At 53.4% G+C, this 14527-nt stretch overlaps 1 protein-coding gene and 1 long non-coding RNA gene across 2 annotated transcripts in view; one reads left to right on the top strand and one right to left on the bottom strand.

Moving 5' to 3' along the window:
* The window catches only part of LOC111764753 (uncharacterized), a 31515-nt gene extending 29617 nt beyond the window's left edge, over positions 1–1898 (top strand). Inside the window, exon 3 of the long non-coding RNA XR_002797286.1 lies at positions 1353–1898. This is a non-coding gene — a long non-coding RNA (uncharacterized lncRNA). The remainder of the gene's footprint in view (positions 1–1352) is intronic.
* Positions 1899–6590: 4692 nt separating this feature from the next.
* On the bottom strand, positions 6591–12197 carry LOC101430369 (keratin, type II cytoskeletal 1b). The gene is given in 4 exon segments (XM_058309104.2): positions 6591–6781; positions 6784–6808; positions 11635–11917; positions 11950–12197. Coding segments are annotated over 4 exon segments (747 nt in total).
* Positions 12198–14527: the final 2330 nt, after the last annotated feature.

The raw sequence follows: 14527 nt of genomic DNA, 5'->3' as shown, positions 1-14527 counted from the left end.
CCTCAAAGAACAGGAGGCAGAAGGGGCTTATAATGTCGGCAAAGGAGCATTAAAGTGCCTTGCAAATGACCGGAGGCTCCCAGGCTGCTTCAGGATCGGAACCCAGGACAGAGCCTCAGACCTCAAGCCCTCAGCACCTGGACAGAGAGGAAGTGGGCCACACGTGCCCAGCCACCTGGGCAACTCCGGGAGGGCCGTGCTGGCGAAATTCAGTGTCAGGCTTACAAGACTTGGAGTTGTCAGGCGGGGCCTGGGTGGAAGCAGAGCCAGACTGTTTGTCCATCAGCCCCTCCATCCACTGCTAAGAGCAGTCCTCTCTGTGGATAAGAGCTCCTTCCCAGGGCCCTGTGACATATTCCCACCTTGGGGTGCTAACCCAGGGCATAATGCTTCTTTAGAGAGAGATTCAGATTCAGGACCAGGCACGATTTACAGGTGCCTGATGTACACAGCAAATTCTCGCTCCCCGTCAGAGTGAAGGGATGAGGTTTTTCCAACCACGAGGCAGGAATTGGCCCTGGAATGGAGATTGCCTTTACAAGTTAGCTCACCTTGCGATCAGCTACTCCTGGAAATCGATCATTTTGTGGGTTCCCTGAGGGATGGATAAGTGTTCATAGAGCCATCCAGACCCATGAAAGGGAGCCTGGGGTTGACATCAACTCTCAATTATCTGCCTATAGATGTTCGACAGGCTCTTTTGCTCCAGTGCTAAACGGGGGCCCTGGGTACAGGGCCAGGAGGAGCTGGGCTGAGTGGAGTCCAAGAAATGTATCTGACTGTGAGGCTGACTGCAAGCCAGTGCCCTCCAAAGACGGATCTACTGCTTGGGGTCTCCTCCCTGCTTCTCCACCTACATGGAAATTTATTGGCAAAACTGCTGAGCCACCCCAACCGGACCCCCGCTGCTACCGCCACTGTAGCCTCCAGAGCCACCCTCCACCGCTGCTGCATGACCCGGCTGCGCTGCACCGCTGTGCGGAGAGGTCAGACCAGCAAGGGTCAGAAGTTTGGGGCAGGGGGCCTCACCTGCACCCAACCTCCTACATCCTTAATCACCTGCAGCATCTGACTTGCAAACGATACATGGGAGGTTGAAAGAATTCCCACTGAAAAAGCCTTCTTCATACTACAGACGGGTGGCAGGGGCTATTTAAAGGTAGGGTCCCTTTAAGTAGCACATTTTCAGTATTTATTAATGCATGCACTAGAAAGTTCTAAGCCACAGCTGATTATTGGGAATCCTAAAAATTAAGGTAAAGCAAAACTGAGATCGTAACTGCTTATTTTATTTAAAGGACCAGTTCCTGGCTTTGTGGTTGGGTTTGCTCACTCTGGTTTCCCCTTTATAGGACCAGAAGCTAAAATACCAGCCTGCCAGGTCCCTGCTGGTCGCCTGGCCTCCCTGCTCGGGCCTCCCTCTGCCGGACACCCACGGGCACCACCACCCCAGGCCTGGGCCCTGCTACTTACAGACGCTCACTTGGCTCCGCAGCTCATCTGACATCCTGCAAAACCAAAACCCACGTATCAGCCAGACCCACAAAGCTCAAAGGAAAGAAGGCGGGTTGTCTACAGACATCCGCAGAGGGGCCGCCGCCTCGGGGAAATGCAGTCAGTGGACAGAGGCCCGGGAGCCAGGGGCCCGAGGGGATTTTAGCCTGGGGCAGGGCGGTCATCACCTGGCTGTGGTGGGTTGGGATGGGGCAGGGGGACATTCTACCTGGAGGCAGGGGAAGGGGGACAGGTGATTTCTCTAGATCCTGCCAACTACTATGTGCTGCTTCTGACGCATGTGTCCCTGCTCAGCCTGAGCTTTCCTCCCAGAAAAGCTGGGGTTGTCTTCTCTCCAAATAGTCCAGGTGGGACTGACTCCAGGGCTGCATCGTGAGCTTGTATACCCCCACCTCACCCACCCCCGCCCCACCACTCCCGCAGGCCCACCCGCACTCCTCGCCCTCCAGCAGCTTGTTATAGATGGCGATCACATCCAGGGCCAGCTTGGCTCCCTGCAGTTCCTGGTAGTGGCACAGCAGCTGGACTGCCCCTCCCTGGACCGCTGCGGCCCCCCCCCCCCCCAGGTCCTGCAGCCTGCAGCTTCTGCCCTGCTTCCTGTAGGGCCCGCTCTCCTCTCTCCTCCGCATCCAGAGTGGACGAGAGTCCCTGGTCCATCTGCTTGGGAGAAGATCACGGAGAGGAGCCGAGTTGGGGTTGAGCTGCAGGCTGCCCTCTAGCAGGTCCCGGTGGGAGGTGGAGGGGCTGGCCAGCCCACCCCGAGCACCTTCCCGCCTGCTTCTTGCTGTGGCTGATCTCTGCCTGCAGCCTCTGGATGGTGCGCCTCGGCTCAGCCATCTCCACCTTGCTGATCTTCAGGTCGTCTCCACGTCTCCCCGCTGTGACCTTGGGGTCAAAGGCAGCACCGAGGTTAGCGCCTGCCGCCCGCCACGAGCCCCTCCAGGAGGGACTGGTTCTGCCTTCCAAGACTGCCATCTGCAGGGCAAGTTCCCAGAGTGAGCCCACCCAGAGCTGTGAGCCCCCCGCTAGGCCGACACCGAAACCAAACCCCCGCTTCTGAGCTGCAAACACAGGCACACACGCATGTACCGCGCCTCTCCACAGCCCCTGGGCCAGCACCACATCCCAGCCAGGCCAGCCTGCTTCTTGGCGGCCTTCTTACCTCCTTTTCCCACACCTAAGCCTTCACGCTGGCCCCTCCACACCCTGCAACGCCCTCATATTTTTCCGCCCTGCCCTCTTCCAGGATGATTTTCCTAGCAGCGAGGACCTTATTTCTTACTAGACCCTTAGCATGCTCCACGCACCTTTGCATCTTCCTGCCTAGCTCTGTTTCTGGGTCTATACTGACTTAACACTCAGAGTTCTCCAGGGCTCTGAAAGGGGGCGGGGGAGGGCGCTAGCTCAAGGGAATCTGCAATCCGATGCTTTCTCTGTTGCATAGCTGCCTCCTTTCTCAGTCTGATGCAGGAATCTGTTCCAGCCTCAGAGCTCCTGTCCTCAGGACAGTAGGACAGAGGTGAGCTGGGATGAGAGTCGGCCACAGGTAATTCACAAAGCAGCTCACCAGGTGCCAGTTGTTCAGAACTTAGTGACAGGAAGTGTCAGTCCTTTGACCCTTCAACTACAGAATCTACTGTCTGAAGAGATCGGGGCCAATTTAAGTTTAAGAAGTAACCAAAGACATGCCTAAACACTTAGCTACAGAGATGTTTATCTAATACAGCCTTACAAGGGACTATGGTGCTGCTATTAAAAATGATGTCGAATATTGAATGTTGTAGAAAGACATTCATATGTGATAAGTAAAAAGAAAGGCACAAGCCCATTTTTTAAAAGACGCCATTCTGAAAAAGTGAAAATAAAAGACGCTGTCGTGGTCAGGAGCCTGGGTTTTGTAGACACACACCTGAGTTTAATTAAGTTCTAGCTTTGCCATGCACAAGCTGCAAGACTACAAATTAGGTCATCCTGCTCTACTATCTGTAAAATGCATTTATGAAATCCTTGTCTCATAGGGTTGTGGCAGGGTTAAATGAAACAATATATAAAGCCCTTAGTGCCTGACCCACGTGAGCTCTCAGTAAACATTAGCTTCAAAGAACCCGGAGAAAACGTACTGACAGAGCAATAGTGGCAGTGGGATTATGGGTAATCTTCACTGGTAATTTCTAGGATTTTGTAACAAATATGTTTTTCTTTAGAAGTAAGAGAAAAATAATGCAAGTTCATGGGAGGATTGTTAGTTTTCTGCGCGTGGAGTCCGGGGCCCGGCGCCCCCCTGCGTCTGGTACCAGGACCCGCCTCCTCCTTGCTCTTCTGTGTGATCAGCGTGTGCTTCGTCCGCACTGCGTCGACGATGCCATGTAGGTCCAGGATGACTTTGGTGTCACTGGCGTGGGTCTGCGTCTGGGGCAGTTCCTGCGAGATGCAGAGCACAGCTGAGTCCTTTCACACACCTCCCAGGCCTCAGTTTACCACTCTGCCCCCTCGAGGGGCAGTAAGGAGCCTGGGCCAGGTGGACGTCTTGGGGGAAAGTTCTCTGAACGGCTGCTGCGGGCCAGAAGGTGCCCCACCCAAAAGTAATGGGGCCCACACCCGGGCCCCAGGGGAGAGGAAGGAGCCTGAAGCCAGAGCTCTTTCGGCACTCTCTCCTGCCTCGCTCTGCTTGGCCGCCTTCTGAGCCAGCCCCTCCGGCATGGCAGACTTGCTCCTTGAACCCACGCTCATGCCTTCCCTCTCCCGTGCCCACACGAGCTCTCAGGGGCAGCAGAAGGGCCCTCGGTGGTGGAGCCCCTCAGGCTCACCGGCTCTACAGTTGACCAGCTGTGCGACCAGGCACCTCATCCCAGTGCCTCTGTCCCTCCTCCTGCAGAACGGAGAGACCCACACCGTGTGCGGAGCTCCTAGCACAGCCTCTGGCCCCGAGCAAGTGGGACCAGATGTCAGGGTGGATCTTAAGGGCATCCACGCTGACATCTCCTGGGGAGTCCCCCAATAGCCCAGGCAACTCCCCAGGACTGATGAAGAATTGATTCACTTAGCTCGGGAAAGCTGCCACCTGCGCATTGATTTCTGGCCACCTATCCCCTGCATGTCCTGGATGTTATCCCCAGTTCCCAAACAGACTGGGCTGCAACGAAGCCGCGACTATTTCACCTTCTCCGACCTTGGGATTCTCCCTGCTCCCATCCCCAGTGCACCTGCCCAGGATTCCTGAGCACTTGGGGACTGCAGGACCTCAGATCTGAGGGTGGCTGGGGGGACAGACCCCTACTGGGGAGCGTGAGGCTGCCCACCTCCTCCTCCAAGAGACCAAACCCCTTGTGAGATGGGAGAAAAGCAAAGGGCTTGTGAGGGCTGGACTCACCTCCTCGTATAAACAGTTCATGAAATGGATCTCCCCACACAGGTCAGCCTTGGACTGCAGATCCACTTCAGTCATAAAGCAGCACCCAGCTCCTAACAGCCAGGAAACACAAGTTTGACTTTGTTGCCAGGCACTGCCTGCCACCAGCAACCTGGGCAGCCCAGGGCCCGTGGCCAAGTGTCTCTGGGTTTATCTCCTCACCTGCAGACCTCCACCTCACTCCTACCCTGGCATTCTTGGACAGAGGGAGTGACAGCAATCCCTGTGCCCCAGTCCCACCCCAGGTCCCAAGGCCAAGGTTAACTGACATCCAGAAGCTGACTTACACCTCCAGGAGTAACCAAGAAGTAGGGTTCTCAAATTTCAGGGGCCCAGCATTTGGACAGCACACACACCCCAGGCTGGCCCCAGAGGTTACCCTGTCACGCATCATCCCATAAACAGAGGAAGTCTTAAGAGCGCCCTCATTCGGCTCAGCTTCCCGGGCCCTCTGGGCCACCCCTCTCTGGACCACCCTTTCCCTCACCTTCTTCTTCCTCATACCTGTGGCAGGAGGCAAGAAACACAGGCTGCAGGTGCTGACCTTGAGTCTTCCCAAATCTCTACTGTTCTGAACTTGGAGAGCCCAGCTCACAATGCTGACAGTCCCCTACCAGGGCCCAGCATTCCCACTGAGAGCTGGAGGCGGCTCCCAGGCCAACAGAGGGGACAGAGACCCGACGTGGGAAACCCAGGGCCACATAGAGTGTCCCCCAAATGTCCATTCTGATTTTGATGTTTTTACCTTTGTAAATTTGTAAAGCTCAATAAAATTTTTCAATGGACAACATACAGTAGCAATCACTTTTAATATATTTTTAAGGGTGGAAAAATTCACTGACACTTCTGTCCCCCACCCAACACCTCCAGTGTGAATCCCCTTTCTCCCCACGCCTCGCACACTCTTGCCGTCTCACTGGCACGGTGCAGGGAGCAGGTCAAGGTGATGTGAAGAGAAGCTCCCTGCTTCCCTAGAGAGGACGGGAGAGGCCATGCCGGTGCGTGCAGAAGCTGATCTGGAATTAGACAGATCCTGTCACCCCTACCACGATTACTAACAACAGCTAGCACTGATTGGATGCTTACTACGTATAGCCACGGTACTAAGAATCTACGAGGCCTAATTTCATCTAAACCAGTGGTTCGTGGTTCCCAAAGTGTGGACCAGTCCAACAGCACCTAGAACCTGGTGGGAATGCAAATGCTCAGATCCCATCCCAGACCTACTCTAGGAGAAACGGGGGGTGGGCCCAGCCATCCGGCTTGACTGCATGCTCGAGTTTGAGAACCACAAGTCTACACCCCACACCAACAAGGAAGGAACTAGTACTATCTCCACTCTACCGATTGAAGACTAAAGGTCTTAGATTAATTTGATTTGCACGCAGCTTGTCAGCGGCAGAGGCCCCACTGGAACTCAGGCTCATCTAGCTCCAACATCCAGGAAGCCATCCTGCCTCTCCCCGACTCCACCCCTCTACAGCTGAGAGGTGGCTGTCAGAACCCACCTCCAGGGGCAAAGTGGTACCCGGCACTTGTCCAGTGCAGAGCCTCAGTGGCTGTGCCTGCTGGCCCTGGCCGCAGCCCTTCTGCATACACACTAAGGGCACAATTCTTGCGCCTGGGAATCAGTTTCCTGGCGTGCTTCTCCCAGCCCCCTGGGGCCTCACTTGTTCTTATAGTTCCCCAGGACATCCTGCAGGCTCTTGGCCTCAGCGTTCCAGCACAGCAGCTCCCCTCTGAGAGACTCCAGCCGCCTCCGCAGCTCCGTGATGTACTTCTCCAAGACGGGCTCCAGGCTGTGGGGCCGGGTGGAGATGTGCACCTGCTGCAGCAGCGCCCATTTCATTCTCAGCCCTGGGTCTGCTGCTCCAGGAAGCACACCTAAGAGCAGGAGACCTCCAGCCCACCCAGGCCATGGGTCAGGGCAGCGGTCCCATGTGTAAGGGGATCAGCAGCCCCACAGCAGATGCCAGACCTCAGAGAGGCAGGTGGCCCCTCTCGGGGTCAGAGAACTTGCTCTCGGAGACCAAGACACCCACATCGGTGAGGCTGCTGATGGTTGGCCAAAGGCTGTAAGATTCAAAATGAACACTAAAGCCAGCTCTGGCTTGGGGGGCTAGACCACCTGCCACTGAATGCCTTGTTTCCTTTAGCTGCACCATTTACACAGTAGCACTCTCACCCTCACCCCCATTTAGCCACACCGACATAAAGAAACAGTGATTTGGAGCATTTGAAACACTAGCCCAGCCAAGACTCCTGTCTATTTGTGGCTGGAATGCTTTATGTGATTGAGGAGAGGCAGGAATAAGAAGAGAGAGGGAACAATGGAGTTTGAATGTTTAACTGATTCCTGAGCAAACCCCGCACACACCTGCACCTCCCCAGCCTGCTGGCATGTTTTTCAGGAATTTACCCTGATTTAAATGCTTTTATGACCCAGACCCTCATTTTTGCAGCTCAGAGCCTGAACTTACTTCAAAGAGTAAATTTTCTCGTTATTTAGAATGTGGTGTAATGCTTTAGGGTGCCCCAAACTAAGGACTTTGGGATTGTCTAGTGTTAGGCATTTCCTTCATTAGCACAGGGAATAGAGAGGGTCGCTATACCTCTTCCCCAAAACTGTGGCTCCAATCTCCAGGTCTCTGGATACAGGGTCCAGAGAGGTAATGGCTGTGCAGACCAAGTGCGTGGATTGTCCTTGCTATGATAATGACCACCCCGCAGCTTTCCTCTACCAGTTTCCCGAGACAGGGGGCCTCCCCTCCCCTGCCCTGGGAAGGGAGAGCGTGTCCGACCCTCTGTGGCTCAACCTTTGTTCAGGCGTCGCACGTCTCCTCCAGCATCCCGCTCCCTCCCCCAGGAGGCGTGGGGGCAGACCCGCTGCCATGTGCCCCGACACTACCCGAAGACCCTCCTCTGTGATATGGCACTGGGGAGGGGTCCGGGAACCCCCAGCCCTGGAGATTCTGCCCTTGTGGAGAGATTCTCCTTCACTCCTTCACAGTCTGCCCCGAGGCTGGGAAATGTTCACAGGGGATTCCCCCCGGCTCAGTTTTTGTTGCCTTTATCAAGACAGGAGGTTAGGCAACCTCCCAGGCTTGTCAGTACATCTTGTAACACCCCCATGAGAAATCCCTGCCACCCGCCTAGTTTTACTTCCGAGGGCACTCCCAGGGAGGGGGAGAATCAGCTCCACACACATTCGCAGCCCCGCGCTCAGCACTGTGGGGACCAAAAGAAAAGGCTCTTGTGGTGCAGTGGGGAATCTCCATGTGAAACAGCGAGTGGGCTTGGGACTTAGCCCAACCTCCCTCCCCCACTCCCTCCCAGAGCATATGCGTTTAAAAGAGATCAGGGCTCTCATCAGATCATCAGACTGCAAAAGGCAGGGAATGCCAAGACTATTCCTGGCAAAGGGTTCCTTTTCTAATGACCGCTAGAAAAGGAATTTAAAGCCATTTTGCTTTTGCCCTACAAAACTTTACTCCTGGACTGTATCTCACCAGCAACACTCAAGGAAGCTGGGACAGCTCAGATAAAGTTGACCTCCACTGGGAAAAACCAACTCCAGCCTCTGTGTCTGGTTCCTCCTGCCTGGTGCCCGTGACACTCTGGCTACAGTGGCCTCCCCTGCCTCCAGCACCCCAGGCCTTCCTCAACTCTTTGCCCAGCTAATGCCTACTCACCCTTTAGATCCCAGCTAAAATGTCCCCTCCCTGGCGTCTCCCCTTCCGAGCACCCTGCTCGTTCCCCCCACGGCGTGTGTGCAATTTGCAGCCATTGGGTGTTGTTCTAGCACGGGTCTCCCCTCTCGGGCTGCAAGCCCCCTGCAGGCTGGCCTGGGTCTGCTCTGCTCTCCAGGAGACACAAGATGCTGAGACCCGGGGACGCGTAACACCCAGCTCAGAGAAGACAGTTTATCAATCTCACAGACGAATAAAGAACAAAGGGTTTGGGCCATCCAGGCCACTCACTAGCCCCTGGCACAGAGTCTTCAAGGTCAGCCGCAAGCGAATGCCCTTCTGGCCCATACCACAGAGGCCAGGCCAGTGTCCCAGTGGGGAGAGCCGGACCCTCCCCTTTCCTTCCCGAGGTCCATTTCCCCAGTCAATGCTTCTAAAAAGCCTTTGTCTCCATTCCCACTCCCTGAGGGTCCAAGTCTGAATCCATTTTTTCACTCAACACACGGTTATTGAGCAATTATCACGTGCCAGGCATTATCCTAAGTGTGCTGGGAGTTCCATGCTGACCGAAAGGTCCTTGCTTTTCAAGACCTTACCTGCCATTCAGAGAGACAACCTCAAAGAAATGAAGAGTGTCAGATGGCTGTGGGGCAGTGGAGAGAAGGAAAGCCGGGGTGTGGGTAGGCGTGCTGGGGCGGGGGTCTGCTTTAACCAGAGTGGCCTGGGACAGCCTCACGGAGATGGTGGCGTTTGAGAAAAGGCCTGCTGGAGGGCAGAGAGGGAGCTGGGCTGTCTCTGCAGGCAAGAGTGCAGAGTATACGTGCAAAGGCCCTGAGACAGGCCCCTGCTTGGGGTGTGGATGGCGGCGGAATGCAGCCGTGTGCTGGTGAGCGGGCGGTGAGGCAGGGAGGGACGGCAGGGCCACTGCATACAGTGAGGCCTTGGGACCAGAGGTGGGGGGCTAAATTCCAGGCCTCACTCTGCTCGTTAAACCAGGCAGCTTCAGACCCGTCCCACCAAGGGGGGACAATTCTGCCCGATTCTCACCAGTGCCTATCAGGGGCTAGCAGCAGCCGTGGGCTGCAAGACCAGCTCTGATGGGGACCTTGTGGGATTTTGTCTTCCAAATGGGACAAGCAGCCAAGGGAGGATTCAGTCGGAGGACTGGTGTGATAGCTTATAAAGGATGGCTCTCGTGTGGTACTGAGGACGGTTTTCAGTGTTAAAGATCAAGGCCAGAGGCCTGGCTCAGAATCCAGGGGCGCACTCTAGCCATAGCAGCCTCCTCCCTTCCAGCCAGACCAGAGCCCCCTGGGCTGAGGAACCTCTCCTTGAGGTCGTCCCAGGTGTGCGCCTTCAGGAAGGACAGGAAGCCCACGTCTTCTTTGCACTGGCCCCCACCCAAAGCCCATGCATAGACCTGAGGGATACGCTCTTAACGACAGGAGCCAAGTCAAATGAGAGCCTCAGGAGACAGGTGCCAGCAGTCTAGGGCCATGTTGCTGGCCCCCAACCCTTTCTTCTCCCTGCTCTGCCCTTTGCCCAGCCTTGGCCTCTCGTGGTGCCTCCGACCCCTCCTCACTCCAGCCAAACCTTCCACCGCCGACCATGCCTGAGATGAGATGATACTCAGCCCCAGTTTCCATCCACCCTGATCAGAAGTAGCCCGAAGCACGTGGGCCTCCTTTAGCTGTCTCCAGGCCCCTCAGGAGTCCTCCCCCTACCCACAGGCCCTGCTCGGTGCCCCCAGCACTTGCCCAGATACCAGGGGCCAGCTGTACAGGCCAACAGTGGACTCTGGCCACTGTTAGTCTGCTGTCAGATCACAGGTCAAGCTTTCATCTCAACACCAAACTCCTGTGGGGACCAAAAGAAAGTGACTGGGTGTTCGGGAGCCTTTGTACTCAATGGTGCCTCCTTCTTCATCCCAAAGGCAAAGCACTTTCTGGGGTGCCTCCACTCTGGACAAAAAAGGAATGCTGAGGAGGCCTTCAACATAGCCCTTCCATCAGCCTCTGCTTGGTGATTTGGAGCCGAAACAGGCATAATCAGGGCATGGGGAGAGGGCTCCCACGAGGCCATCTGGCCCAGTCCTGACCCTGGAGGAGCTGGAAGGAGGGATTCAGACAGAATGCTGCCTTGTAGGATCGAGCTCTGTTGGCTTTAGCCCCCAGGGACACCCACAGGGACGTCCACCTGGACGGTGCATGGCTTGCCCACCTGCTTCTGCTCTGCCTCTGCAGCTTCATCTCCACTCTCTCTTCTTCCCTCTCTTAAAACATTTTCTCCAGGAATTTTAACCATTTGAAAATCACTCAGACTGTCACACTTTCATGCATCCTGCCTTGGTGCCTGCTGGTCCTTTTGCCTGGAAATCTCCTCTGCTCTAGGAAATGAACCTGTTTGACTCTTTCTCCATTTTCAAGACCAGGTCAGACCTGGACTCCCCAGTGAAGCTTTCCTGAACTCAAGGGATTAGGTAGAGCTCATCCCACCCTCCATTGAGCTACCACAGCCCAGAGAGCACTGCCTTGTCAACACACTTCTAACACTGTCATAATTATCCCCCCTTTAGCTTGGGAGCTCCTGAGAGCGGGACCCACATACTAGTCACCCTGTGGCACCTGGCACAGTGCCTGGTATATAGTAGAAGCCAGATTTACTGTATCTATATAGTAAATGTTAATGGAATGGATGGGTGGGTGGATGGATGGATGGATGGATGGAAAATAAATAGTGATGAATGAGAGTGAGATTACAGCCCCACGTATGTTGTCTGTTGGGTATTTTCACACATCTGTTTTCCTTCCAAAAAGAAAAGATAGAAATAAATCCCCTGAAGAAGTCAAATTGAGGCCTAAATGAGGTGAATGCTTACCCAAGGTACCAGGACACATGTATCTGGAAGTGATTGTCACCACCAAACTGAGACAACAAGGTCGGAGAAAGGCATCAGGACACAAACCCCTGTCCGTCGTTTAGTCAGTGTCCGAAGACTCTGCCTGCCCAGGCAGTGCTCACCTTGTCAATGAAGGAGGCAGACTTGTTCTTGAGGACCACGGTCTGCTCCCGCTCCTTTGTCTTGACCTCCTGGATTTCAGGGTCCATGTCCAGGTGAAGTGGCTGCAGGAGGCCCTGGTTAATGGTCACTTCTGGAATGCCCCCTGGAGGACAAGTAGAACCACAGCCCCCAAACCCAAAACCACCACCTCCAAAACCAGCACCCCCAAAACCATTTCCTCCATAGCCACCACCCCCAAAGCCACCACCCCCATAGCCACCGCCCCCATAGCCACCACCCCCAAAGCTTCTGCCCATCCAAGTCCCTTTCCTCCTCCCCCACCACTGGCACTTCTCCTCCCTAGGATGAAGGAGAGGCTCTTACTGCCACCCAGACTGAAGAGGCTCCTAGAGCCAAATCCCTTTCCAAAGTCCCCATCCCCACCACCACCAGCCCTCCCTCGGGCCTGAGATACACACCCCACAGCCCAACTGCCACCATCAAAGCCTGCAGAAGAGCCGGCCCTATCAACCCGCCTGCTCCTGGAGCTAAATGCAGACCGAGAACCAAATGGGCGGCTCATGTTGCTGACGCGTCAGAGAAGCAGACACGGGAAAGGGCCCAGCTGGAAGGAGGCAGAGTCCAGGGAGGGAAGGAGCTCTGACTCCTTTGGCAAGTGATCTGGCTCAGGCCCTGAATATATATTTATACCCTCAGTGAAATGGGCTGGCCAACTTAGGAATCTCGATAGGAGAGCATTAACGTTTGGCTTGCATGCCAGCAACATTTGTTTAAAATTTTATACCTAAGAGTTGCAGAAGTTGCATGATAGACACGCTTTCCCACCTTGACCATTTATCATGCATCTCTTGTCATTTAGCGATCAGAGGGAAATAATCCCTCAAGATCTAGTTGCTGGGAACTCCTATACAGTTTCCCCCAAGTCATTAGTTGATCTCTTCCTAAGAAACACCACCACTGAGTTGTTTGTTTTGGAGTATGCCTGGAAGATCTGGGGCAAAGCCAGAGGGTGTCTAGCTATTTCCAGGACCACAGCTGGGCAAAGGTGGGCGTGATGGTTAGGCTACTGTGTCAACTCAGCCAGGTAATTGTGCCCAGTTGTTTGGTCAAGCAAGCACTGGGCTAACTGTAATACAAGGGCATTTATGGACTTTAGTCACCATTGACTTTACTGCAGTGGTAAGTCATAGATAGCTGACTACAATTACATCAATCAGGGAGATTGCCATCAGCAATGAGTGATGCTTAACCCAATCAGTTGAATCCCTTAAAAGGGAAAGTGATTCCAGCATTGAGAGAGAATTTCCCAACTCATCTTTGGATAGCCAACCTCTCCCAGAACTTGTCAAGAATCTTCACTGGACTTTCATCGGAGTTCCTGGTTGCGGCCTGCCTGCAGAACCTGGACTTGTGCATCCCCACAGCTGTAGGAGAGACTCTGATAAGTCTCTTACTATGACAGATATCCCTTATTGATTCTGTTTCCCTAGAGAACCCTGACTAGTACAGTGGGGGTACCTGTTACTGTAGCATCGTCCTGGTGGGGCAAATGTTTTGCTCTGGCCACCACGCCTTGTTTCTGCGCCCCACTGTCATTGTCACCATGCATCCCACAAGTTTTATCACCTGATGTGGTCAATGCGTGCAAGTGGAAGCCAGGAGACTCTGTGCAAGGCTACCCGCATTTTGCTGGGTTCCACCTGTGCTGCAAACCTGGGGTCCTTAAATACAAGAAGGAGGTCCTTTAGCACCAGCGGGCTGTCGGTAGTCACAGAGCATTCCCCAGGCCCTAATGCTGTATTCCAGACCACAAGACAAACTATCCCCAAATCTCTTTCGTTTGTTTCATTTCCATTGGTATACTAAAAGTTTTGTAAAATACAATAAAATGAATTACCAGAAAAATGAGATTTAAAAAACAAAGATAAACGAAACTACAAACTCCAATTTTTTTACTTTTAGATTCAACAGTCATAAAATTGCTCTATTATTGAAACATTATTTGGGAGCAGATGTGGCTTGAGCAGTTGAGCGCCTGCTTCCCACAGGGGAGGTCCTGGGTTCGGTTCCCAGTTCCAAAAAAAAAAAAACAAGCAAACAAACGAAAAAACCAACTCAGGAGAGCCGATGTGGCTCAGTGGTTGAGCACTGGCTTCTCACATACAAGATCCAGGGTTCAACCAGCCCTGGTACCTCAAAAAAAAAATCATTAAAATATGTTTTAAATTCATAAATGCTTACTTTCAAATTCTGTACTAATCTCATCATGAACCAATTACAAAGAGTTCATGGACCAGCCCTGGTCTTTGGACACACACCTTGACAAGCATGGTCACAGGTAACACACCTGGGCTGAAGCTCATTCAGGGAACATCCGTGTCAGCCGATAAAAACGTGCATTTGCCCCCTGGGCTCAAAAAGTTGATGGTTTCATCCAAAACTTAAACAACGACAAGTAAAAAAACCTAAATGTCCATCATCCAAAAAATGGCTAAGTGATAGCTTGTCCTCTCCATGCTGATGATGTTAAATAAGTGATCCGAGAGGACAAGCTCATTTAAAATCACTTATTGAACACCATCGTCACGGAGACCACGTAGCAACACTAGAAAATGCTTATGATACAATGTTAAATGAAAGAAGCAGAAATTCAAGAAGAACACCGATGAGACAGGCTTAAAAAATAACATGGAAATTGATTAGATTCATGAGGGATTACAGGAGCTTTCTCTTTATTGTTTTAAATTTCCTTTTCCTTAGTGCAATAAATAAATATGTTTGCAAAAGGTGGGACTGAACTTTGCCAACAGCTATAGAGGTAAAGGAGAGGGGGGCAAAAGAGTCAGGGGAGCAGAATTGTTTGGGAAAAGCTCCAAGGCCCTCCGTAGGCCA

This window comes from Dasypus novemcinctus, chromosome 12 (genome assembly GCF_030445035.2).
Source record: "Dasypus novemcinctus isolate mDasNov1 chromosome 12, mDasNov1.1.hap2, whole genome shotgun sequence".
Classification (NCBI taxonomy): Eukaryota; Metazoa; Chordata; class Mammalia; order Cingulata; family Dasypodidae; genus Dasypus; species Dasypus novemcinctus.
Note: the sequence above shows the minus strand (reverse complement) of the source record. Positions and strands in the feature narration are given on the sequence as shown.